General features: G+C 43.6%; 1 protein-coding gene across 3 annotated transcripts in view; it reads left to right on the top strand.

The window, feature by feature from the left end:
• CHD6 (chromodomain helicase DNA binding protein 6) overlaps window positions 1–24,876 on the top strand; it is a 252,579-nt gene that overhangs the window by 212,871 nt on the left and 14,832 nt on the right. For 2 of the 3 annotated variants that reach the window (XM_069751935.1, XM_069751934.1), the window contains exons 26-33: window positions 1,365–1,491; window positions 2,648–2,702; window positions 2,829–2,886; window positions 3,460–3,673; window positions 4,051–4,259; window positions 4,403–5,863; window positions 20,847–20,897; window positions 22,532–22,671. In XM_069751935.1, coding sequence (XP_069608036.1) covers window positions 1,365–1,491; window positions 2,648–2,702; window positions 2,829–2,886; window positions 3,460–3,673; window positions 4,051–4,259; window positions 4,403–5,863; window positions 20,847–20,897; window positions 22,532–22,671 — 2,315 coding nt within the window. The remainder of the gene's footprint in view (window positions 1–1,364; window positions 1,492–2,647; window positions 2,703–2,828; window positions 2,887–3,459; window positions 3,674–4,050; window positions 4,260–4,402; window positions 5,864–20,846; window positions 20,898–22,531; window positions 22,672–24,876) is intronic. The other variant, XM_069751936.1, reaches the window with a different exon arrangement.

Here is a 24,876-nt window from a genome sequence, read left to right as displayed (position 1 = left end):
TCCTAATTTCTCCTACACAGAACTGAAAATCGTATCACAGGCGACAACCGTGTACTGTACCACAGACAAGAATTTTTTTTTTAAACGCTGAAAAATCCACTTGCTCTCCTAACTACGAGTCATCTCCCCTCTTCACAACACGTAACAGGCAGTAGGCAACTAAAACGTGACGGTTCTTGCAATTAAATGACCAACATCGGAGAGACCCTTCTGCCGTCTTACAGATACCGCGAAAACCGTACACGGTCAGGCAATCTCCAAAGGATACCCCGAAGGACACAAATAAAGACTACAGGTGATAACTTACCGTGTTCTGATAAGGAGGTGATCAGTCTCCAGGTTCAGGGTATTCAGCGCGTCCTGCTGTTCCACTCGCCAGTCCTCAGGGTTCAGGGCTCTTCCTCTGCTGGCCCCACGTTGGGCGCCAAATATGTTAGGTTGAACAATTAAGAAATGTTCACTCCAGTTGCCTACTCCTGGCCTAATGGATATTGATCAGGTGCGCACTAAAGAAATAACATCCGATAACACACAGTCAGATGTAAACTCTCCTTGATCAATCTATGGCTCAGCTCCAAGGTCTTTATTTAGTCAGAACACAGGTTTATATAACCCCTGTAAGGGGGGCTCGGTTAGCTCTAAAATGGGAGTGATTGGATGTATTCCATTGGTTAGTGTGTTGGGCAATGAGCAAGTCCATGGGCGGATCCATGAGGTCATCAGGGTGGGTTGGTGCATGAGGTCATCAAGGTGGGCGTCACTGTGGGCAGATCCATGAGGTCATCAGGGTGGGCGTCATCTTGGATATCAGCACATGGTGTGGTGAAACAGGAAATGGCAGCCATCTTTAGTGTCCCACTGATCATCTTGGATATCAGCACATGGTGTGGTGAAACAGGAAATGGCAGCCATCTTTAGTGTCTTACTTTGATCTGAGAAAGCTTATGTAAGGTTAAACAATACACGTTATGGGTCGCTTCTCTCAATCTCTTATGTCTTGAGGCTAATTAAGTATTTGATCTTATTGCGCTCCTCAACATATACATGGTCTGTAATTATGCACTGCATGTTGTTTTTTTGTACTGTATGGCCTTTTATGGTATGTTGTTTTTCGTACTTTATGGCCTTTTATGGTATGTTGTTTTTTGTACTGTATGGCCTTTTACGGTATGTTGTTTTTTGTACTGTATGGCCTTTTACGGTATATTGTTTTTCGTACTCTATGGCCTTTTATGGTATGTTGTTTTTTGTACTGTATGGCCTTTTATGGTATGGTGTTTTTTGTACTGTATTGCCTTTTATGGTATGGTGTTTTTTGTACTGTATTGCCTTTTATGGTATGTTGTTTTTTCGTCTCTTTTTAGGTTATGAACGATACTGTGCCATGAGAGCAGATCCAGCCCTTTGCTTTCTAGAGAAGGTGGGGATGCCCGATAAGAATTCATTATCAGCTGATGGAGTTAATGATGTGGCTCCTGATGTAGCGGAACGGTAAGGAATCACAGAAATAGTTAAAGTTGCTTTACAGTGTGTTCAATCTAATTTAAAGGTTACATGAAATGGTTTTTTTCTGAGATTTTCTGCTTTTGGCCTATCCTTTGGATGTACTATCCAATATGATCAGGAGAGATCTGACTCCTGGGATCCTGTCTGTATAGTAAAAGGACCCCTTGACTGTGCCTGGCACTTCACATCAGTCATTTAAAGGGAACCTGTCACCCCGTTTTTTCAGATTGAGATAAAAAATACTGTTAAATAGGGCCTGCGCTGTGCGTTACAATAGTGTATGTAGTGTACCCTGATTCCCCACCTATGCTGCGAAATACATTACCAAAGTCGCCGTTTTCGCCTGTCAATCAGGCTGGTCAGGTCAGGTGGGCGTGGTGACATCGCTCTTTTCTTCCCCAGCTTTCCGTTGGTGGCGTAGTGGTGTGCGCATGTCCAAGTTCCGAATCCACTGCGCGCACGTGAAGAAACAGCGCGCGATCTGCACTATTACCCCTGTCACGGCTTTGGGAAAATGGCCGCCGCGATCTCCATCTGCGCACGCGCGGCATCCCGCGGCCATTTTCCTGAAGCCCCGTGCAGCAGAGCACTCCATCTGCGCACGCGCGGCCCCAGGAAGATGGCCGCCCCCACCGATGACAGGGGTAATAGCGCAGATCGCGTGCTGTTTCTTCACGTGCGCGCAGTGGATTCGGAACTTGGACATGCGCACACCACTACGCCACCAACGGAAAGCTGGGGAAGAAAAGAGCGATGTCACCACGCCCACCTGACCTGACCAGCCTGATTGACAGGCGAAAACGGCAACTTTGGTAATGTATTTCGCAGCATAGGTGGGGAATCAGGGTACACTACATACACTATTGTAACGCACAGCGCAGGCCCTATTTAACAGTATTTTTAGCTCAATCTGAAAAAACGGGGTGACAGGTTCCCTTTAAAGTAAATGAAGCAGGATTCCTGCACTAGAGACAGAGTCACATAACGGTTGCAGAGACCTCTGGAGTGGGGGCCATGCTGAGTGCTGGGCATCGGCTGCAAAACCCCTAAGGAATACAGTATTGGTTGAAGTTTGGCAATTTTCCTGACACCATCAAAATCTGCATAAAACAACAAATTTATATTTTATTTTTTTATTAAGGAGTGGTGGAGAAAAAGAAGAAAATAGTGACAGTAAACAAGAGCATCAGCAAGAGGTAAGAAACAAGCCCATGTCATTTTTTTCATTTTGGTATGGAAAAACTATTTGGAAGAAACTCGCAAGCAACTTGACAACTTGTTAAATGTATTTAACCTTTCCTTGATTGGTTTTTGGTGACTAGGTGGAAACAAATCCCAGTACCAACAATGTGGAGCAGACAGATGAAGAGAGTAATCCAGGTGAGCATCTAACATGAACATGTGATAATAGCATTTACATAATTTCATATAGTCATGAATGCCAGAGAGATTATATCTGAAGCTAACCATACGTTTTCATCAGCTGTCAGTCTAACACTCCATTGGCCAATTGCTAATCCACCAGTCTAACTAATACATGTGTACCCCTGGCTCTGTCAAGTGTGCCTCTGTTTTCCATGGGGTGTAAGCATCAAATGTTAACATTTCCCACTGTTTTATCAATACACCTAGAAACAATGACCTCATGCAACATTCATTTTTCATCTCATTTTGCACATAAATATCACTTTTCTTATGTTTGTAAGCCTATAACAACACAAAAGCAGCACCCACAATTGCCCTTGGACTAAAGAAAGCCACATTGTGACATATTTGACTAAGCTGAAAACAATAAGATCTAATGTTCAAATACAACATCCGTGGTCCTTCTTATTCCCCTCAGCATCATTTTCTATAGGGGCAACTTTAGCTTGCAAATCACTTTCCTTACATCACATGACAATATAAAATGTCCAGCCATGCTGCTGCTAATATTTTCCATGTTCTCTGAAGCCCAGGATAGCCCTGAGTCAGACAGATTGTTATGGCCTGTTGCATCTGCACTGACAGCAAGACTTCGTAGACTCATTACTGTATATCAGCGGTGTAACCGGAAGGAGTTGGCACGGCCAGAGATTTTGGCTCCCACAAGTCACAGCTATTGGCTTCAAGAAGAAATGGTCAGAAGAGCCGAGATGGATCCAATTATGAAAGAAATGCAGAAGAGGTATTTATATGTGTATTTGTATTTATCCTTTTTTTTATTATTTGTTAACTGCCATTCTGTATGAAATAACCATACTTAAGCACATTTTGTTAGAACTCCGGTGTGCCTTTCTTCTGCTACTCCTTCTGGAAATATATGAATACATTGAGAACTAAATGTTATCCTTCACTTTTTGTCAGTGGGCATTGTCCCTGCATAATCTGACACTGCACAATTACTGCAGGTCATATCAGGCTGTAATAGCAAACACACTAGTAAAGGGTAATTGCAGACTTAGTTGTGATTGTTTTTAATGCATTTCCAGGGGGAACACCCATAATTCATCTTAATTAAATGTGCCTGGGATTAGCCATACATGCCGTGTCTTCATTTCTTAGGTGGACCAGAAGAGAACAAGCTGACTTCTACAGAACGGTGTCCTCTTTTGGAGTAATATATGACCCAGACAAGAAGTGCTTTGATTGGATGCAGTTTAGATCATTGTCTCGCCTTGACAAGAAGACCGATGAGAGCCTAGAAAAATATTTCCATAGCTTTGTAGCCATGTGTAGAAATGTCTGCCGTCTCCCACTCAGAAAGGATGACGGTAAGGTCTACTCTCGCTTCTTGTTAGAACAGAATTTTTCTATTATTTCTGTAGGATAATCCCTAAATTTAAGAAAATGAAATATAACCACTTGTGTTTTATTTTTTCCCTTTTTTTTTTTTTTTTACATTTTTTATAATTAGGTTCAGCTGATCCCTCTCTCTTTCTGGACCCAATAACAGAAGAGCGTGCTGCAAGAACCTTGTATCGTATAGAACTTCTAAGAAAAGTCAGAGAGCAAGTGTTGAGGCATCCACAACTTCCTGAGCGTCTGAAGCTGTGTAGGCCTAGTTTGTATCTTCCTGTGTGGTGGGAATGTGGCAAACACGATAGAGATCTTTTAATAGGTACGGCCAAACATGGACTTAGCCGTACGGATTACTACATCATGAATGATCCTCAACTTTCCTTCTTGGATGCATACAGAAATTATTCTCAGCACAAGAAAAATGGTGATGAGAACATGTGTTGTCATTACCAGATGGCTTCTAAAGTATTTGAAGCTTCTCCTTGTCACATGGAAGGAACAAATGAGGCTGCAAAGACAGAGGCCGAGACTGGAATTAAGGCTGAAGCTGTGGATGAGCCAATTGAAAGTCGAATGTGCAGCCCCCAGGATCTTTCCTGTGAAAATTTAATCTGTCAAGTTGGTGATATGATGTCCAACAGCCAAGATGAGTGTTCTCTACCCGACTCTCTTATGTGCATGATGTACGGTGAGAAGGCATGTAACAGCTCTCTTCTGCAAGCTGGCACCAATGACCAGACCTCGCTCGTTGCAAGCTTCATGGGCATGGAAAAGAGTGCACCAACTGATTACACTCTAAGTAAGACCAAAGAAGGAAATTTAACACCAGAAGAGGAGCCAGTATCTAGAGACTGCTTCCTGGGGAGCAATGGACAAGAATGTGATCCTTTAGAAGGACAAGATACATTAGACAAACCATTTAACAGCAATCATAGTCATCTCAGTTTATCTGCAGGAGATGAAGAACAACCACAGACTCCAAAGATTGGAGAAAAAGACTCAGAGACTCTAAATGATAATCATTTTTGTACAAACCTTGACCAATCTGCAGATCAGTCCTTAAGTTTAGAATTTGAATTTCTGGACAAAACTTATGAAGAGCCTTCAGGTTTGAGCACTAGTCTTAATGAAGAAAAAAGCTGTGATATCATTGGGGAAAGTCCTCAAAACTCAAATTGTAATCTCCCAGTGGAGGAAAAAGAGGAATGGGGGTCTGAACTCCAGGAAATTAAGGATGACCCAATTGTAAAATGGCAAAAGGAGTTAGATGACATGAAGGAACTTCCCATAGAAGAATGTGGTGATGAGCACAAAGTGAAAGATTTAGGTGTGCAAACTGATGTTTCAAGTTCAGAGGAAAATTGTACAGCCCAACTCCTAGATGATAAAGACTCTTTCGAGTCTAAACAAAAAACTGGAGAAATGCTTTCTGGCCTCTTAAAGCAAAATGCCGAGGATTTGAAAGACAAAGACTCTGAGGAAAAACCAATGCACTGCTCTCTTTCTGATGTAAATGTGAAATTGGAGGTCTGTGAAGTTAAGAAAGAGAATATCGATGAGGACTGTGGTTGTAAGAGTAAGTGATTTACAGCACTCCTTTTTTCCCCCATCTTATACTCTTAGTATAGTCTGATGTGTGCACTTTATTATCGCATGTAGAGTCATAGATTCTCATTTACATATCCATGGATCCATTAATGTGCAGTTCTTTGCAATGAGTCCATTTTCTTCTATAATTTTAATTTTTTTAGTTTTAAATGGAGTGTTTAGCACATTTGCACTATTAAACTATTAACAACACTGTAATGAACTTTAGCTCTGCAGATAATGGTTATGTAATACAGCCATCATCTGCCTCTGGCAGCATCGCGTGGAGCTGAGCTCTGCTCTCCAATGTAAATGTCGCTGTCTGTCCATAATGGCTTGCTATGGCATGACATCCAGTAGTCTGCTGATGGACCCTTAACTGCCAGGAAGACAAGTCTGTGGCTAGTGTTCACAGGAGACTGATTTTTACTATACACTCCAATACTGTTGTTTTGCACTGTATAGTACAAATGTTTTGACAATCACAGGTTCAAGTCCCCTAAGGGGACTACAAAATAAAATACAAAGTACGAGAAAAAAAAAGGTTTTAAAAGTTTTAATCCCCCTTTCCCATTAAAAATAAATAAAATACACATATTTGGTATTTCTGTGCCATAATGAGTAAAAAAAAAATTGAACAACTCTGCAAGCAAAATGTAATAAGAAGCAATCAAGACAGATAGTGTTAGCAAAAAACACATTGTGACGAAAGTTACTAGCCCTCATACAGCGTCATTGACTGAAAACAATACAAGTCTTGGAAAGCGCAAGTTTGTATCTCTGTAATTACTGACCTGGAGAATCATGCTGACAAGTCATTTTTTTTTTACCATGCAATGAATACGGTGTTTAAAAAAAAAAAAAAAAAAAAAAGCTAAATTGTTTTTTTTTTCTCGAATGCTTCATTGGCGGACAATGGAGCCATGGGTTAATGCTGCCACCTGTAGGCTGACACTAAGAATACATCTGTTAAAAAAAACAGCCTACATCTGACCAATGCAACAGCAGTAGGAGGAACAAAATGTAAACCCCCTCCAAAAAGGTGGGCAAATGTGTGTGCTGGTCAAGGCCAAACCAGGGAGGTGTCCTTGCCTTTTCCACAGGTAAAGAGAGCCATTCCACCACGCCTACAAATTAGGCTAATGTCAGCTAAATGCGACAATATGGACGGGTTTTAGCGAGAGCTGTATGTGTATGGGAGTCCCGAATAATTTGGACTCTACATGTCCAATTTTGGACTGCCAGAGATAAACCAAAGCCAGGTAAACCTGGTAGTGGTTCTCATAGAGAACACAGGAGCGCATAGTGGGACAAGCATTCTTGTGCATTGGAATGGCTGTCTAACCTTTGTCCACTTACTGTGTATGGTGTGCTTTTACTCCGGTACATACAGCTGATTACACAGGATCCACTAGGTGATGCCACAGCCGCCCCTGCGCGCCCCTCCATCTACGTCACTGCACAGGCCCATTAGACATTTCCTTACAAAAGATGAGGTCGGGATCTGATCATTGTGGCTATGTACATTTCCTGAAACAACAGGAAGTTGGGAGTCTAAAAAAGACCCAGTGACCAGTGTGTAAATTGTTTATTTATAATATAAATTGTGACATGTAAAAAAATGGAAAAACCGGATTTAAACAATAGGTCATTCTCTAAAGATAGTTTTCCTTTAGGAATATATTTTTATCTCACCAAACTTTTATTTATCAGTAGTTTTTCTATGTAATAAAGTTTACCAACGGGGTCAAATCTTATAATAATAACAGGAAATGTATAGTGTCCGATTACTGAGTACATCTACATAAATCAGATTATTGCATATATTAATTAAACAAGGGACTCCATCCTGTTGCTTATTTTTAATTTATATTGAAATATATGCTGGCTCACCGGTAGATATTACTGGACAGTTTGGATTTGATTCCTGCTACTATGAGTATTGTACAGTCTATCAAACTATGTATTCTCACATAAAGGCATGATTATAATAAGCAATGTCAGTAATTCTGTTATCATGAGAATGTTCCATAGTAATCGGACAGCCTAATTGTCTTTCTTTGCTCTATGAAACCATTAAGCATTAAAGGGGTTGTTCACTTTCAATTACATTTCTATCCTCGCTGCAGTTTGCTATAAAAAAAAATAAAACGTGCTGTCCACCTTTGAGTTTCCTCCACTGCTCACAATGTCTGCCATTGGCTATGGCACTGATGTCACGTCAACAGCTAGGCAGCCAATCAGTCTGCTCAGTGACCCTGAAGATGGCGTTCTGCCTACACGGGAATGTCTCGCTAAAGCCATGGAGCTCACTGATTGGCTGCTGTGCAGTTTGACGTGTTGACGTCACAGACATCGGGAGCAGCGGCGGAGACTTCCTAGTGGACCCTGGGAATGTGAGTGCGGCACAGTTAGCTGTTTCTTACAGCAAACTGCAGCCAAGGGAGAAATGGAATTGAAAAGGAACAACCCCTTCCCGACTTGTGACACAGTGTATGCGTCATGAAAGTCGGTGCCAATCCGACCTGTGAAGCATATGCTGTGTCACAGAATGATCACGTCCCTGCAGATCGGGTGAAAGGGTTAACTCCAATAACTCCAATAAACTTCTGTGAAGCACTTGGGGGCTTAAAGTGGTCACCGCACATCTAGATTAGTTCCATGGGAGGTCTACTTTCCAAAATGGGGTCATATGTGGGGGAGCTCCAATATTTAGGCACACAGGGGCTCTCCAAACGCGACATGGTGTCCGCTAACGATTGGAGCCAATTTTTCATTCAAAAAGTCAAATGGCGCTCCTTCCCTTCCGAACCCTGCCGTGTGCCCAAACAGTGGTTTACCCACACATGTGAGGTATCACTGTACTCAGGAGAAATTGCCCAATACATTTTAGGATCCATTTTATCCTGTTGCCCATGTGGAAATGAACAAATTGAGGCTAAAAGAAATTTTTTGTGAAAAGTACTTTTTCATTTTTACGGATCAATTTGTGAAGCACCTGGGCGTTCAAAGTGCTCACTATGCATCTAGATAAGCTCCTTGGTGGGTCTAGTTTTCAAAATGGGGTCACTTGTGGGGGAGCTCCAATCTTTAGGCACACAGGGGCTCTCCAAACGCGACATGGTGTCCGCTAAAGATTGGAGCCAATTTTTCATTGAAAAAGTCAAATGGCGCTCCTTCCCTTCCGAGCCCTGTCGTGCACCCTGACAGTGGTTCCTCCCCCCACATATGAGGTATTGGCGTACTCAGGACAAATTGGACAACAACTTTCATGGTCCAGTTTCTCTTTTTACCCTTGGAAAAATAAAAAAAATTGTTTTGAAAGGTCATTTTTGTGACTAAAAAGTTAAATGTTCATTTTTTCCTTCCATGTTGCTTCTGCTGCTGTGAAGCACCTGAAGGGTTAACAAACTTCTTGAATGTGGTTTTGAGCACCTTGAGGGGTGCAGTTTTTAGAATGGTGTCACTTTTGGGTATTTTCAGCCATATAGATATACCCCTCAAACTGACTTCAAATGTGAGGTGGGCCCTAAAAAAAATGGTTTTGTAAATTTTGCTGTAAAAATGAGAAATCGCTGGTCAAATTTTAACCCTTATAACTTCCTAGCAAAAAAAATTTTTGTTTCCAAAATTGTGCTAATGTAAAGTATACATGTGGGTAATGTTATTTATTAACTATTTTGTGTCACATAACTCTCGTTTAACAGAATAAAAATTCAAAATTTGAAAATAGTGAAATTTTCAAAATTTTAGCCAAATTTCCATTTTTTTCCACAAATAAACGCAAAAATTATCGACCTTAATTTACCACTAACGTGAAGCCAATATGTCATGAAAAAACAGTCTCAGAACCGCTACGATCTGTTGAAGCGTTCCTGAGTTATTACCTCATAAAGGGACACTGGTCAGAATTGCAAAAAACGGCCAGGTCATTAAGGTCAAAATAGGCTGGGTCATGAAAGGGTTAAAGCAGATGGCCTACAGTGCTTCATGGTGCTGCAGCCCTACCTTAGTACTGTTTTATCACTGTCTTCCGGTAGCCTTGGTGACAGTTAGCCAAAAACATTTTTGCTAGTAGTAAACTCCCCTTTTCCAATATTGAAGGATGTAAAAAAAAATAATAATAATGCGCTCTTTCAGTGTTGGATGCAAAGTGCTGGATTGCATATCCCTATTCCTCTACCAACTCTCTGTACTGAGCACCACTTAGCCGGCATCTCCCAGCGGCAGTGCTTGCTACTAGGAGGGTAGAATGGATTTGGGCATCCCCTGCAATCACTTAGGTGTAAAAGATCATTCAACCAGAACAGGGTGATGTATATTATGTCAGAATCCTTCTTAGTGCTGGCAGGATTGAATATGTGTCACCACTGTGCAGGCACTGAAAGTAGTAGCAAAAAACTGTGCAGCACTCATTCCCCAAATTAAAAGAATTATTCCATTTTTAAACTTTTTTTTTTTTTTTTTTAATAAACCAATCTCTTAATCATTGACACTTTTTTTTACACCTGAAAAAATGTAACCTCACTTTTTATTTCTGCTCTGATACTTTCCTTTCCCCCATCCATATCTACTGGCTAATGTGCTGATGACCACTGGACTCAGGGATATGTGATCAGCTGCCGCCAATCACTGACTCCTGCAGGTCACTGCAGCAGCAAGAATTGATTATTTCCTCTATATTGAGGGGGAAGTATGAAGTATTAGAAAGGGAGCTGTGTGTGGTGAATGTTACTTTTTTACATTTGTTTTTAGCCATGTGATTTAAAAAAAAAGAAAGAAAGAAATAAATAGACAACATCTTTTATGATTAGTGATGAGCGAACATGTGCATGCTCGTGTGCTAACCGAGTGTCGAAAAATATGTTCAAGTTTCCACGGCCGTTCGACAGTCACAACACGCACAAGCATTTCCTGTTTGTTAGACAATCCCTGCATGTGTTGCTGCCGTCGAACAGCCATGAGACATGCAGCTGCAGGGACTGGAGCATATTTTTCGAGCACACTGAAGACACCCAGTTAGCACACGCACATACTTGGATAACACATTCTCTGAGCATGTTCGCTCATCACTACTTAAAAAGGTGTTGTCTATTTCTCTAGTTATGTATGTTGTAAAGCTGCAGTAGCATCGTACGCAGTGAAGAAGCAGTGACCCACAAATTCAAACACAAAAAGCCAGATTACTTACCGGTAATGCCATATTAATGAGCCACGACAGCACCCACAATGAGAGAGGGACCCGCCCATAGGAACAGGAAACATACAGAGATAAAAGGGCGGTCCCCCTCTCCTCCTCAGTTGTTTTTCAGAGTACGAGAGGAACCGCCGTTGTTAAATTAGTATATATCCGCAATTTGTTTGTATGTTATCTATAATCACCCATGAGAATAGCCTGTATATATAACTATACATAATTAATTAGGGTGGGAAGTGACAGGGTGCTGTCGTGGCTCATTAAAAGGGCATTACCGGTAAGTAATCCGGCTTTTTACCTTTCACCACGACAGCACCCACAATGAGAGATTTTCAGAGAACCTTCACCTGGGTGGGATCACCGTACTAAGGACTGCTCTCCCGAATGCCAAGTCAGATGCAGAAGATAGATCAAGTCTATAATGTCTATAGAAAGTCGAGGGTGACGACCAGGTTGCGACCTTACATATGAGCTCGATTGAGATGTCTTTATTCTCCGCCCACGAGGATGATACGGCTCGAGCTGAATGCTCCTTTACTCCCTCTGGAGGATCTTTGCCTTTTGACAAGTATGCAAGATGGATAGCCTCTTTGATCCACCGGGACAAGGTAGCTTTTGTGACCCTGTGGCCTTTTCGGTGACCCTGAAAAGATACAAACAGAGCCCTACTCTGTCTGCAGGACTGGGTTATCTCTATATATTTTAAGATTGTTCTTTTCACATCCAACATATGTAGTTTCTCTTCCTCTGGATTTGACGGATTGTCATAAAAGGAAGGCAGAAAAATCTCCTGAGATCTATGGTAGTTTGTTGCTACTTTGGGGAGATATGATGGATCTGGTTTGAGAACTACCCTGTCCTGGTATGTCATTAAGAATGAAGGGTCTATAGAGAGAGCCTGGCTGTCTCCCACTCTTCTGGCAGAGGTCAAGGCTATCAATAGGGCTACCTTATATGTAATATTCTTCAGAGAGATAGAATGTAAGGGCTCAAAGGGAGGTTCAGTCAACGCATCAAGGACCAGATTCAAGTCCCAGGGTGGTAAACGTGGAATATGCACTGGTGTACATCTTTCACATGCTCTAATAAATCTTGCTATCCACCTGTCACCAGCTATGTTAGCACTATAAAGGGCTCCTAAGGCAGACACCTGAACTCTTAGGGTATTGACTGATAAGCCCAGCGCAAGGCCTTTTTGTTGAAATTCTAGGATAGCTTTAATAGGCACCTTAGTAGAGAAGGGTTTTATGTAGAAATTAAGGAATTTTCTCCATACTCTGCTGTATATTAACCTCTCAAGTTCCACGCCGTAAGGTGGAGGCCCTTTACTTGTGGATGGTAGAATGGACCCTGAGACAGTAGGTCTGATGTCATTGGCAGAATCCAGGGATCGCAGACTGACATCGCTCGAAGACAGGAGAACCAGGGCCTCTTTGGCCAAAATGGTGCTATCAATATTACTCTTGCTTTCTCCTCCCTTATCTTTTTGATGACCAATGGGATCAGCATCATTGGTGGGAAAGCATATGCCAGATCGTAGTCCCACGGATACTGGAGCGAGTCTATCATGTCTGGATTGTCTGCCACATTCAAGGAAGCGAATGCCCGTACCTGTGTGTTGTTCCTGGTTGCAAATAAATCTATCTGCGGAAGACCCCACATGTCCACTATGTTTCTGAATATTTGAGGATTGAGGGTCCATTCTCCCTGGCGTAGCGTGTGGCGACTTAGATAGTCGGCCTTTGAGTTTTCTATACCTCTGATGTGGAGAGCTGTGAGTGATAGAAAATTGAGTTCTGCTAAGTCGAAGATGTTTGCTGCTGAAGACATCAGACTTTCAGATCGCGTTCCGCCTTGACGATTTAAATATGCGATGACCGTCGTGTTGTCTGACAGGATTCTGATATGAGATCCTCGGAGCTGGGGAAGGGAAAAATTCAAGGCATAATAAACCGCATTCAATTCTTTCCAGTTAGAGGACTGCTGGATCTCTGACGAATTCCAGCGACCTTGAGCTATATATTTATCCAGATGGGCCCCCCACCCTTCTGGCCCTGCGTCGGAAGTGACTAATTTAGAGGATGTTATTGTCCATGAGACTCCTCTGGACAAATGGGTTTTATCTAATCACCAGTGAAGTGAATCAAGTACATCTTTAGACAGGGTAATTTTCGTATTTAAACGACCATGGCAACGAGATTGCGCATGAAGTGTCTGGTGCTGTAGGGCTCTGGTATGATATTGGGCCCATTGGACCGCAGGAATGCAGGAGGAAAGTGAGCCCAAAAGAGACACGGCATCTCTAAGGGACATTTGAGGTTTTGCCCTTGCCATAGTGACTTTTGAAATTATTGTTAATTTTTTGGATTCTGGTAAGAAACATTTTTGACTTACAGAGTCCAAAACTAGTCCTAGGAAGGACTGACGGGTTTCCGGATGTAGTCTGGACTTTTTGAAGTTCACAATACAACCCAAAGCCTGTAATGATGAAATAGTATTAGTCAATCGTTCTTTACATTGAGAGGCTGAATCTCCAATTATTAAAAAGTCATCTAGATAAGGCACAATTAGCATTTCCTGATGACGCAAATAAGCCATCACCTCGAGCATAACTTTTGTGAAAACCCGAGGAGCCATAGACAAGCCGAATGGCATGGCTGTAAATTGAAAGTGACGGATCCGGCCTTGTAGGTCTACCGCCACCCTGAGATACTGTTGGTGCTCCGTATAAATGGGAAGATGATCCTTCCCATCCTTCAAATCTAGACCCGTCATAAAGCACCTAGGAAACAAAAGTTTAATTGTAGATTTTATTGATTCCATTTTAAAGGTATGATCGTACAGAAAGGAATTTAGTCTTTTTAGATTTATTATAGTACGAAAAGTACCATCTGGTTTTGGAACCAGAAATAAAGAGGAATAAAATCCCCTCCCTTCCTGATTTTTTTGGTACTTCTACGAGAACATTCTTAGCCAAAAGGCTTAGAATTTCTAACTGAAGCGCTTTTTGCTGTTCCGGCCCTTTCAGTAATGTAACAACGAAAGTATCCTGTGGGAATTTAAAGAATTCTAATTTTAATCCAGATTTTACTAGGTGGAGAATCCACTGATTTGAAGTTATACAGTGGGGCAAAAAAGTATTTAGTCAGTCAGCAATAGTGCAAGTTCCACCACTTAAAAAGATGAGAGGCGTCTGTAATTTACATCATAAGTAGACCTCAACTATGGGAGACAAACTGAGAAAAAAAAATCCAGAAAATCACATTGTCTGTTTTTTTAACAATTTATTTGCATATTATGGTGGAAAATAAGTATTTGGTCAGAAACAAACAATCAAGATTTCTGGCTCTCACAGACCTGTAACTTCTTCTTTAAGAGTCTCCTCTTTCCTCCACTCATTACCTGTAGTAATGGCACCTGTTTAAACTTGTTATCAGTATAAAAAGACACCAGTGCACACCCTCAAACAGTCTGACTCCAAACTCCACTATGGTGAAGACCAAAGAGCTGTCAAAGGACACCAGAAACAAAATTGTAGCCCTGCACCAGGCTGGGAAGACTGAATCTGCAATAGCCAACCAGCTTGGAGTGAAGAAATCAACAGTGGGAGCAATAATTAGAAAATGGAAGACATACAAGACCACTCATAATCTCCCTCGATCTGGGGCTCCACGCAAAATCCCACCCCGTGGGGTCAGAATGATCACAAGAACGGTGAGCAAAAATCCCAGAACCACGCGGGGGGACCTAGTGAATGAACTGCAGAGAGCTGGGACCAATGTAACAAGGCCTACCATAAGTAACACACTACGCCACCATGGACTCAGATCCTGCAGTGCCAGACGTGTCCCACTGCTTAAGCCAGTACATGTCCGGGCCCGTCTGAAGTTTGCTAGAGAGCATTTGGATGATCCAGAGGAGTTTTGGGAGAATGTCCTATGGTCTGATGAAACCAAACTGGAACTGTTTGGTAGAAACACAGCTTGTCGTGTTTGGAGGAAAAAGAATACTGAGTTGCATCCATCAAACACCATACCTATTGTAAAGCATGGTGGTGGAAACATCATGCTTTGGGGCTGTTTCTCTGCAAAGGGGCCAGGACAACTGATCCGGGTACATGAAAGAATGAATGGGGCCATGTATCGTGAGATTTTGAGTGCAAACCTCCTTCCATCAGCAAGGGCATTGAAGATGAAACGTGGCTGGGTCTTTCAACATGACAATGATCCAAAGCACACCGCCAGGGTAACTAAGGAGTGGCTTCGTAAGAAGCATTTCAAGGTCCTGGAGTGGCCTAGCCAGTCTCCAGATCTCAACCCTATAGAAAACCTTTGGAGGGAGTTGAAAGTCCTTGTTGCCAAGCGAAAAGCAAAAAACATCACTGCTCTAGAGGAGATCTGCATGGAGAAATGGGCCAACATACCAACAACAGTGTGTGGCAACCTTGTGAAGACTTACAGAAAACGTTTGACCTCTGTCATTGCCAACAAAGGATATATTACAAAGTATTGAGATGAAATTTTGTTTCTGACCAAATACTTATTTTCCACCATAATATGCAAATAAAATGTTAAAAAAACAGACAATGTGATTTTCTGGATTTTTTTTTTCTCAGTTTGTCTCCCATAGTTGAGGTCTACCTATGATGTAAATTACAGACGCCTCTCATCTTTTTAAGTGGTGGAACTTGCACTATTGCTGACTGACTAAATACTTTTTTGCCCCACTGTATGTTTCCACTGATGGTAAAAAAACTTCAGTCTTCCACCCACCGGAATTTCATCATTGATGGTATCTGCCATGTTTAGATGATTCGGGATTACCGAATAAAGCACCTTTCGGTTTCTCCTTCGTTTCCCAACGCTCTCTTTGCGGCTCAAACGGCCTTCTCCTGTTAAATGGCCGCCTTCTAAACGCTCTCCTATAAGAAGGAAGAAACTGTTTAGGGAATCCCTTCCTTCTTTCTCCTGCTTTATTAAGTAGGTCGTCAAGAACCTTCCCAAACAGGAACTCACCCTGGCACGGGATCGTACATGATTTAGATTGGTTAAAGGGAAGGAAAGGCGATGCACAAAGGGCACGTCGGGCTGCATTGACAAGGCCCGCTGATCTTGCTGCCAGTCGCAAGGAGTCCACTGAAGCATCTGTTAAGAATGCCGTAGCGCTTCTAATTAAAGGAATTGCTTGCAAGATTTTTTTTCTTGCCACTCTACCTTTAATCTGCTGCTCCAGCTGGTCTATCCATAGCAATAGTGAACTAGCTGTGCAAGTACCCGATATGGCGGGTTTAAAGGCCCCCGTATTTGTTTCCCATGACCTTTTAAGAAGAGCTTCAGTCTTGTGGTCTAATGGGTCTAGTAAGATCCCTGCATCTTCCACAGGGAGGGACGATTGTTTTAAGGTGGATGCTACCGCCGCATCCACTTTTGGCACCTTGGACCAAACTTCTAACTCTTCGTCACTGAAGGGATAACGCCTTTTGGAAGAGGAGGGAAGGAACCCTTTTCCCTGTTTGTCCCATTCTTTCTTTACAAGATCTTTCACGGCGGAGACCACTGGGAAAGTTCGCCGTTTTTTGTGACCTAGGTCTGTGAACATAATGTCCTGGGCCGATCTGACCCCTTTAGTGTCTGGACAACCCATGGTATTCCTTACTGATTTTATAAGGTTATTTATGCTGTCCAGTGGAAAGCATGCTCCACTTTCATCCTCAGAAGAACCGGATGATGATTCCGAGCTATTAGAGGACCGGATTAACCCCTCTTCAGACTCTGAACTAGAAGGAAGGGGACAGCTCTTACTCCCTTGTTTCTTTTGGCTTTTTGATCCTAGAGATTGGATCTCCTGCCTAATTATGGCCCTGATGTTAGTGGTGGTAACTGCAGCCTTATCCTGTAAGGTTTGATTTATGCAATCTTAACACAACCTCTTTGAATATGAATCAGGCAGGGGTTGTATACACAGGGCACACTCTTTATGCTTTGTTTTACTGATCATTTTAGCCTATGGGGAGAGGGTAGAGAAGGAAGGGATCAGCGTATAGGTAGAAGATTAAATACACTCACCCAGTGAAGCATTCATTGTACCGGTCTTGGAGGAGGAGACGCTGTGCGGCTTCTAAGTAGATCTGACTCTCTACTCCTTCTAACATGAGTGTCAGACTCATTAACAGAGCGACCACTCTTCTTTGCTGCTGTGGACTTTGAGGCCTTAGCGCTGCTGTCCTTGCCAGCGCTCACCTGCTCCACCGCTGGTGGATGCTCTTCACACGTTGGGGACGACATTCCGAGCACAACCGCTCTGTGTCCCGGCTCCATATTTGAATGGGCGGTGATCTGCCGCGCACCAGGCCGCGAACCGGAAGTGCTTTCACTACTTCCGGTTCAATCAGGATAGAGCGCACTTACCCGGGAGACGCTGCTGCCGCCGGCTTTTAGAAGCGCCGCTCCTCCTTCCTCCTCACCATAGGCCGGGTTTAGGGCCCGGAACCTGCCGGGAACATAACCAGACGAGGGGGGAGGCTGGATACAGTGGCTCCCCCGACGCTGCTACTGATGCCTCAGCCCCTGCTGCTCACAAGGAGACCACACAGGCGGGTGCATGGGTCAGGTACGATGGAGGTGCTCCAACCACCTCCGACATGTAGGTTATCCAGGGATTTCCGATAGGAACAGGAAACCAACTGAGGAGGAGAGGGGGACCGCCCTTTTATCTCTGTAGGTTTCCTGTTCCTATGGGCGGGTCCCTCTCTCATTGTGGGTGCTGTCGTGGCGAAGGGTAAAAGTCTCTTTTAATGTGTTTCTTCACAGCATTAAAGTCCAATTCACATAAATGCATATAACTTCAGTGGATATTATCAGTGACCAGTTTACACCAGTTCAAAGCAATACATATCACATGGCTTTAGATTTGCGGTCCCTAAACAGGCCAGACTTCCCTTGTCCAGTTCCTCTGGGTGACCGCACGCCATCTCACAGTCTCTATATGTCTCCATACACACAGCCTCATATGTTGCAGACACTACACACGCCAGCCCTTCTCTGACTAGTTCTCGTGGGTGTCCTGCATCGCTGTATCACAGTCTCTTTACAGACTCTTTACTCACACAGTCGTACACAGTTCAGGATATCCTCCGGATAGCAGCCGGGCACCATATCCACCTGTTTGCAATCGTTGCACATGCTAGTCCTCTTTCGGGTACAGGATATCCACCTCCAGGCATAGGACTGTCCACATCCGACTCATTCGGGCATAGGACATCCACCTCCGGGCACAGGACTGTCCACATCCGAGACCAGTACCATGGACGACTTGCATCTCTGTGTACACTGCGGGTGCCAAGCTATTTAGCTGCCCTGGGTGCTGGCTCTGCTGGCCTCCATGCACTCTGCAGTCCAGCACACACCAGACTGACACTGACGTGCAACTCGCACACCTGGCCTGACCTGGCCAGACACCTGACACACCCATACCCCTTACTGCAGGGTTTTTAAACACACACAAACCCGTGGCCTTCAGCCACGTGGAAAACCTGGACCAGAGATCCGTGACTCTCATGCACACCTATGGACTTCATCCGTCTGCATGCACACTCTGGGGAGAACAAACAGCGCCCCCTAGCTGTATCAGAGGCCACAGCCTCACATATCCTACCCCCCCGTTCATACCTGTGGGGTTGAACACTTGTTACCCCGTATGGGCACGAGATAATAAGTCATCAGTATGACCCTGTGACATTCCCGCCCAAAACAATGTTTTCAGTTTCTCCTGCCAATACCTCTAGGGGGAAGCCTATCGGGATTACACTCTGACCCTAATTTGGCGACCCCTATGGCAGGTATCTCAATATTTTCAGGTTCTATGCCCAAAACAGTACATAAACACATTCTCTGCTGCAACTGCAGCGCCTCTAGCTGCTGCTGCCAGAACTGCAGCTCCTGCTGTGCAGAATTCGTGGACTCGCAGAATTCGTGGACCCGCCGATCCACAGCAAATCTTCGTAACCCCACCGAGTTACCGCCAGAAGCCTTCAATCTTCATGGCCCCGCTGAGCCACAGCAAGCTGTCTTGAGAAGAAAAAAAAACATTTCCAGCCGACTTTGCACAATGCTATGCAGCACGCTTTGGGGTATGCCTCAGTTCACACTGCCCCTCGCATTCTCCACAATATGTAAAGCTGCAGTAGCATCGTAGGCAGTGAAGAAGCAGTGACCCACAAATTCAAACACAAAAGTCTCTTTTAATGTGTTTCTTCACAGCATTAAAGTCCAAATTCACATAAATTCATATAACTTCAGTGGATATTATCAGTGACCAGTTTACACCAGTTCAAAGCAATACATATCACATGGCTTTAGATTTGCGGACCCTAAACAGGCCAGACTTCCTTTGTCCAGTTTCCCTGGGAGACCGCACGCCATCTCACAGTCTCTATACATCTCCATACACACAGCCTCATATGTTGCAGACACTACACACGCCAGCCCTCCTCTGACTAGTTCTCGTGGGTGTCCTGCATCGCTGTATCACAGTCTCTTTACAGACTCTTTACTCACACAGTCGTACACAGTTCAGGATATTCTCCGGATAGCAGCCAGGCACCATATCCACCTGTTTGCAATCATTGCACATGCTAGTCCTCTTTCGGGCACAGGACATCCACCTCCGGGCACAGGACTGTCCACATCCGAGAACAGTACCATGGATGACTTGCATCTCCGTGTACGATGCAGGTGCCAGGCTATTCAGCTGCCCTGGGTGCTGGCTCTGCTGGCCTCTATGCACTCTGCAGACCAGCACACACCAGACTGACACTCACGTGCACCTCGCACACCTGACCTGACCTGGCCAGACACCTGACACCAATACCCCTTACTGGAGGGTTTTTAAACACACACAAACCTGTGGCCTTCAGCCACCTGGAAAACCCGGACCGGAGATCCGTGACTCTCATGCACACCTATGGACGTCATCCGTCTGCAGAGAGAGAACAAACAGCGCCCCTAGCTGTATCAGAGGCCACAGCCTCACAATGTGGAGAGCGCAGTAGGCCGCAGCTAGGCACCTGTGCAGGTAAGGCTACTTTCACACTGGCGTTTTTTGCCAGACGTCGCAATGCGTCGTTTATGGCAAAAAACGCATCCTGCAAAGTTGTTTGCAGGATGCGTTTTTGCCCCATAGATTAACATTAGCGACGCATTGCGACGCTTTGCCACACGTCGCAACCGTCGTGCGACGGTTGCACCGTGTTGTGGCGGACCGCCGGGAGCAAAAAACGTTACATGTAACGTTTTTTGCTCCTGACGGACCGCTTTTTCCGACCGCGCATGCGCGGCCGGAACTCCGCCCCCACCTCCCCGCACCTCACAATGGGGCAGCGGATGCGCCGGAGAAATGCATCCGCTGCCTCCGTTGTGCAGTGCGTTAAACGCTAGCGTCGGAATCTCTGCCTGACGCATTGCGACGGGGAGATTCCGACGCTAGTGTGAAAGTAGCCTAACACTTCCTGTCATTTTGGAGTCAGGAAATTGAAATAAAATTAAACACAATCCACTTAAAACCATGTCTTGGCTTAACAAATATGTCATTGCATGCAGATTTATTTTTTTCAGCCTTTTTTGTTGTGGTCTCATGCTGAGGCTTGTCCCTTTCATTGTATTGTCAGTGTGTGCAATCATTCTGCATGCAGTGTGTGTTTGTGCCTGTACAGATTTAATACTGAGCACTTGGCCTGGGATTTTTCTCTTTTTTTTCCTCTCTCATGTTCACCTGTCAGAAGATACCACACATTATGGCAGAACATGGATATGGAAGTCTGAACCCACAGGTTAGAGAGTCAATTCTGCTAGGCCGAAGAAAAGTCTTTCTTATAAAATGGGCATCTTATTACTTTGTTTACCTGTGAATTTTGCAAATTGCTATTTCATTAAGCAGTTTATGTTCTTTGGTTTTGTTTTTTAATGTTTTGTCATTTTGATTTCTGCATACGGTACTTACAATTGTATTCTTAATCGTTATACATTCTTGATAAAACCTCAAACTCCTCTCTATACATAAGTTGACAAGTCCAGTAGTTATCAGTTAGAACGGAACCAGCAGCAATCCGTTGACTAAAAATTAATGCAACTTTTTTGTGCTGTTGAAAAAAACTGCTTTCGAATAAAATTTCTGATTTTTAATAACATTGAAACCTATGGAAAACGGATCTGTTAACACTCAAATGGGAGAAACACAGATGACTAATTAACTGATCCATTTTCCATAGACTTCATTGTTGGAAAAAGAAAAAAACCAGATCCATTTGAAATCAGGATTTTTCAGGCAGACGAAGTTGTTTCCGCACAACTCTTTTCTAACGGATGATTACTGGATATGTGAACAAAAGCTAAATTGCAATATTGTGTCAAAAGAAAATGGAAGCTCTTAAAGGGAACCTGTCACCCCGGTTTATCAGTACGAGATAAAAATACTGTTAAATAGGGCCTGAGCTGTGCGTTACTATAGTGTATTTTGTGTACCCTGATTCCACCCCTAAGCTGCCGAAATAACTTACCAAAGTCGCCGTTTTCGCCTGTCAATCAGGCTGGTCAGGTCAGATGGGCGTGGCGACATCGCTGTATCTTCCCCCAGATCTTGCATGTATTTCCGTTGGTGGCGTAGTGGTTTGCGCATGCCCACCTTCTGAATGCACTGGGCAAGAGAAGAAAAAACGCGCGATCGGCGCTATTTCCCTGGTGATCTGTGGGGGCGGCCATCTTCCTGAGGCCGCGCGTGCGCATATGGAGTCCTCTGCTGCCCGGGGCTTCAGGAAAATAGCCGCGGGATGCCGTTCGTACGCAGATGGAGATCGCGGCGGCCATTTTCCTGAAGCCGAGTTCGCATCTCAACTTCAGGAAAATGGCCGCCGCGATCTCCATCTGCGCACGCGCGGCATCCCGCGGCCATTTTCCTGAAGCCCCGGGCAGCAGAGGACTCCATATGCGCACACGCGGCCTCAGGAAGATGGCCGCCCCCACAGATCACCAGGGAAATAGCGCCGATCGCGCGTTTTTTCTTCTCCTGCCCAGTGGATTCAGAAGATGGGCATGCGCAAACCACTACACCACCAACGGAAATACATGCAAGATCTGGGGGAAGATACTGCGATGTCGCCACGCCCATCTGACCTGACCAGCCTGATTGACAGGCGAAAACGGCGACTTTGGTAAGTTATTTCGGCAGCTTAGGGGTGGACTCAGGGTACACAAAATACACAATAGTAACGCACAGCTCAGGCCCTATTTAACAGTATTTTTATCTCGTACTGAAAAACCGGGGTGACAGGTTCCCTTTAAGTCAATGACATTTGTTGTGGCTCCTTTAACATCATTGGAACCCATGATGCTAGTATGAATAGAGGTTAAAGTTTGAATATTTGGTTTGTTCTTTCCTCTCATTGGCTTGTGCCTGTGTCTTTTCTAGAGCTTCTTGGAAAGTATCCAGAAGAGGAAGCTAAAAGTTGCACAATACCCACTTCTAAGGAATTTCCAGATGGCAGAGCTCCGACTATCGCCCAACTGCTGCAGGAGAAAACCTTGTACTCTTTTTCTGAGTGGCCTAAGGTGTTAAAATCAAATCGCCATTTTTTATTGTTTGTCACTTTCAGGTGTATTATTCAGATTTACAGCAGTTCTGTCACTTTTAATGGCAAGAGTAGCTTAGCATGTAGCATTAGTCTTACCAACAAAGCTGGGGGTCTATAACAAACCCCATTATAGGTCAATAAGGTTTGTTAAGTTCCATGTGGATTGTGCATTCTCACACAATTTCATATCTTTAACCCTTCCCTTAATAGTGCTTTTTGCGTCTGGTCCGCAAGTATGCAGTGGGCTCAGGAACTGCGCCTGCACTATACCCAACAGATGCCAGCTGTTTTGTACATCCAGCATCTGCAGTGACCAGTACTTGCTCTGACTTCTGCTATGTACTCCGTTAAATACTGCTGGCAATCTCTTGACATGGACTGGTTGCCGAGAACCACTTACAACTGCTCCCATCAGCCTTCTCATGACTTGAGTGCATACTGCCAATGGTTTGTCACGACAGCCAAGACTTGCTGAAGACACCCATAGTTTACACCCTGGGCCTTCTCTGAAGCGCAGCATGTGACAAGGCGTCTTGTGATAATGACATTCTCTATATACTACAATTATGTGTCATTGCAGCATGTAAAACAAGATTTATATACCTTAAAGGGAACCTGTCACCCCCCCAGGGTCTATTAAAGTAAAAGAACCACCTTCTGCAGCACTAAGGTTGCATTCTGTGAAGGTGGCTCTTATGTTTATTATCCCTAGGAATGCTGACATAATGAGTTTTATAAATTTCCCGCCATACCTCTATTGAGTCAAAGAGGGATGTTTTCTCCCCCTGACTCAACCGCCTCGCAGCTGTCCATCATCCCCCTCTGTCCTCCGGGCGCCGCCTCCTCGCTTTCTCTTGACTTCATCGGTGTCTGCGCTCTGCAATCCATTCTAGAGCATGCGCCGTGCGTGCTGCCCAGGAACTTAGATCAGGTGATGTAAGGATATCGCGCCTGCTTGTAGCGGCTATGATGTATTCACACTGCGGGGCTGGGAATCTGGAGCCTGCGCAGTGAGGATCTCTAGAGGAAACAGGCGGAGGGATATGGGGACAGACGCAGAGGAGGCGGCGCCCGGAGGCCAGAGGGACAGCTGCGAGATGGTTGAGTCAGGGGGAGAAAACATACCTCCCTGACTCAATAGAGGTATGGCGGGAAATTTATGAAACTCATTATTTCAGCGTTCCTAGGGATAATAAGCATAAATAAGAGCCACCTTCACAGAACGTAGCCTTAGTGCTGCTGAAGGTGGCTCTTTTACTTTAATAGGGTCTGAGGAGGTGACAGGTTCCCTTTAAGGAGACTGAACATTTTAAAAAATATATATGTGTGTGTATAATATATACACACTTTTTTTTTTTTAAATGTTCAGCCTCCTTAGGGTATATGAATCTTGTTTTATATCTTTTCTTTTTTACGACATGTACAGTACAGGTTAATTCATTTTATACTTTGATACATCGGACTTTTATGGACAGGTTTTTTTTGTTTTCTCTATTTTCTAATTGGGAAAATATAATGGGGTGATTCAGATATATATATTGGGGTGATTTATATTTTATATACATACACACTTGTGTTAAAATTGTGGGTTTAATATGAATATGTTTAAACCACCTTTACCCAGTTTTAAAATTAAAACAAATCTGTGGTTTTGCTGGGGTCCATAAAAGTCCGACGTATCAAAATATAAAGTTAATTAACCTGTACTGTAAATGTCATAAGAAAAGGAATGAAAATGTTAGATTTGGCATTTTTCTATTGCCTCAACCTCTTTAAAATTGCAATAAAAATTATCAAAATATTGCATTTATTTCAGAATGGTAACAATGAAAACATCAACTGTCCACAAAATACAGGCCCTCTGAAGAGAAATAAAAGTTTATCGCTGTAATCACATACCTAAAAATCAAGTTACCAGGTTATTTTTACCTCACAATGAACCCCATAAAAACAAAATCTAAAAATCAATTGCATGCTAAATGAATGGTATAATTCAAAACTACAACTTGTCCCGTAAAAAAATAAGCTGGCTCATGAAAGAAGGAAAGAAAAAAAAAAAAACAACAACAAATTGGCGGGAACAGTTTAAAAAATGAAGTCAGGGCATCCATTTGATGATAACCTTAGTTTTGAGGTGATCCTAATAACATTATGTAAGGGAATTGATATTGATGAGAAGAAT

Source organism: Ranitomeya imitator, chromosome 2 (genome assembly GCF_032444005.1).
Source record: "Ranitomeya imitator isolate aRanImi1 chromosome 2, aRanImi1.pri, whole genome shotgun sequence".
Taxonomy (NCBI): domain Eukaryota; kingdom Metazoa; phylum Chordata; class Amphibia; order Anura; family Dendrobatidae; genus Ranitomeya; species Ranitomeya imitator.
The sequence above is the reverse complement of the archived record's forward strand: the minus strand, read 5'-3'. Positions and strand labels throughout refer to the sequence as shown.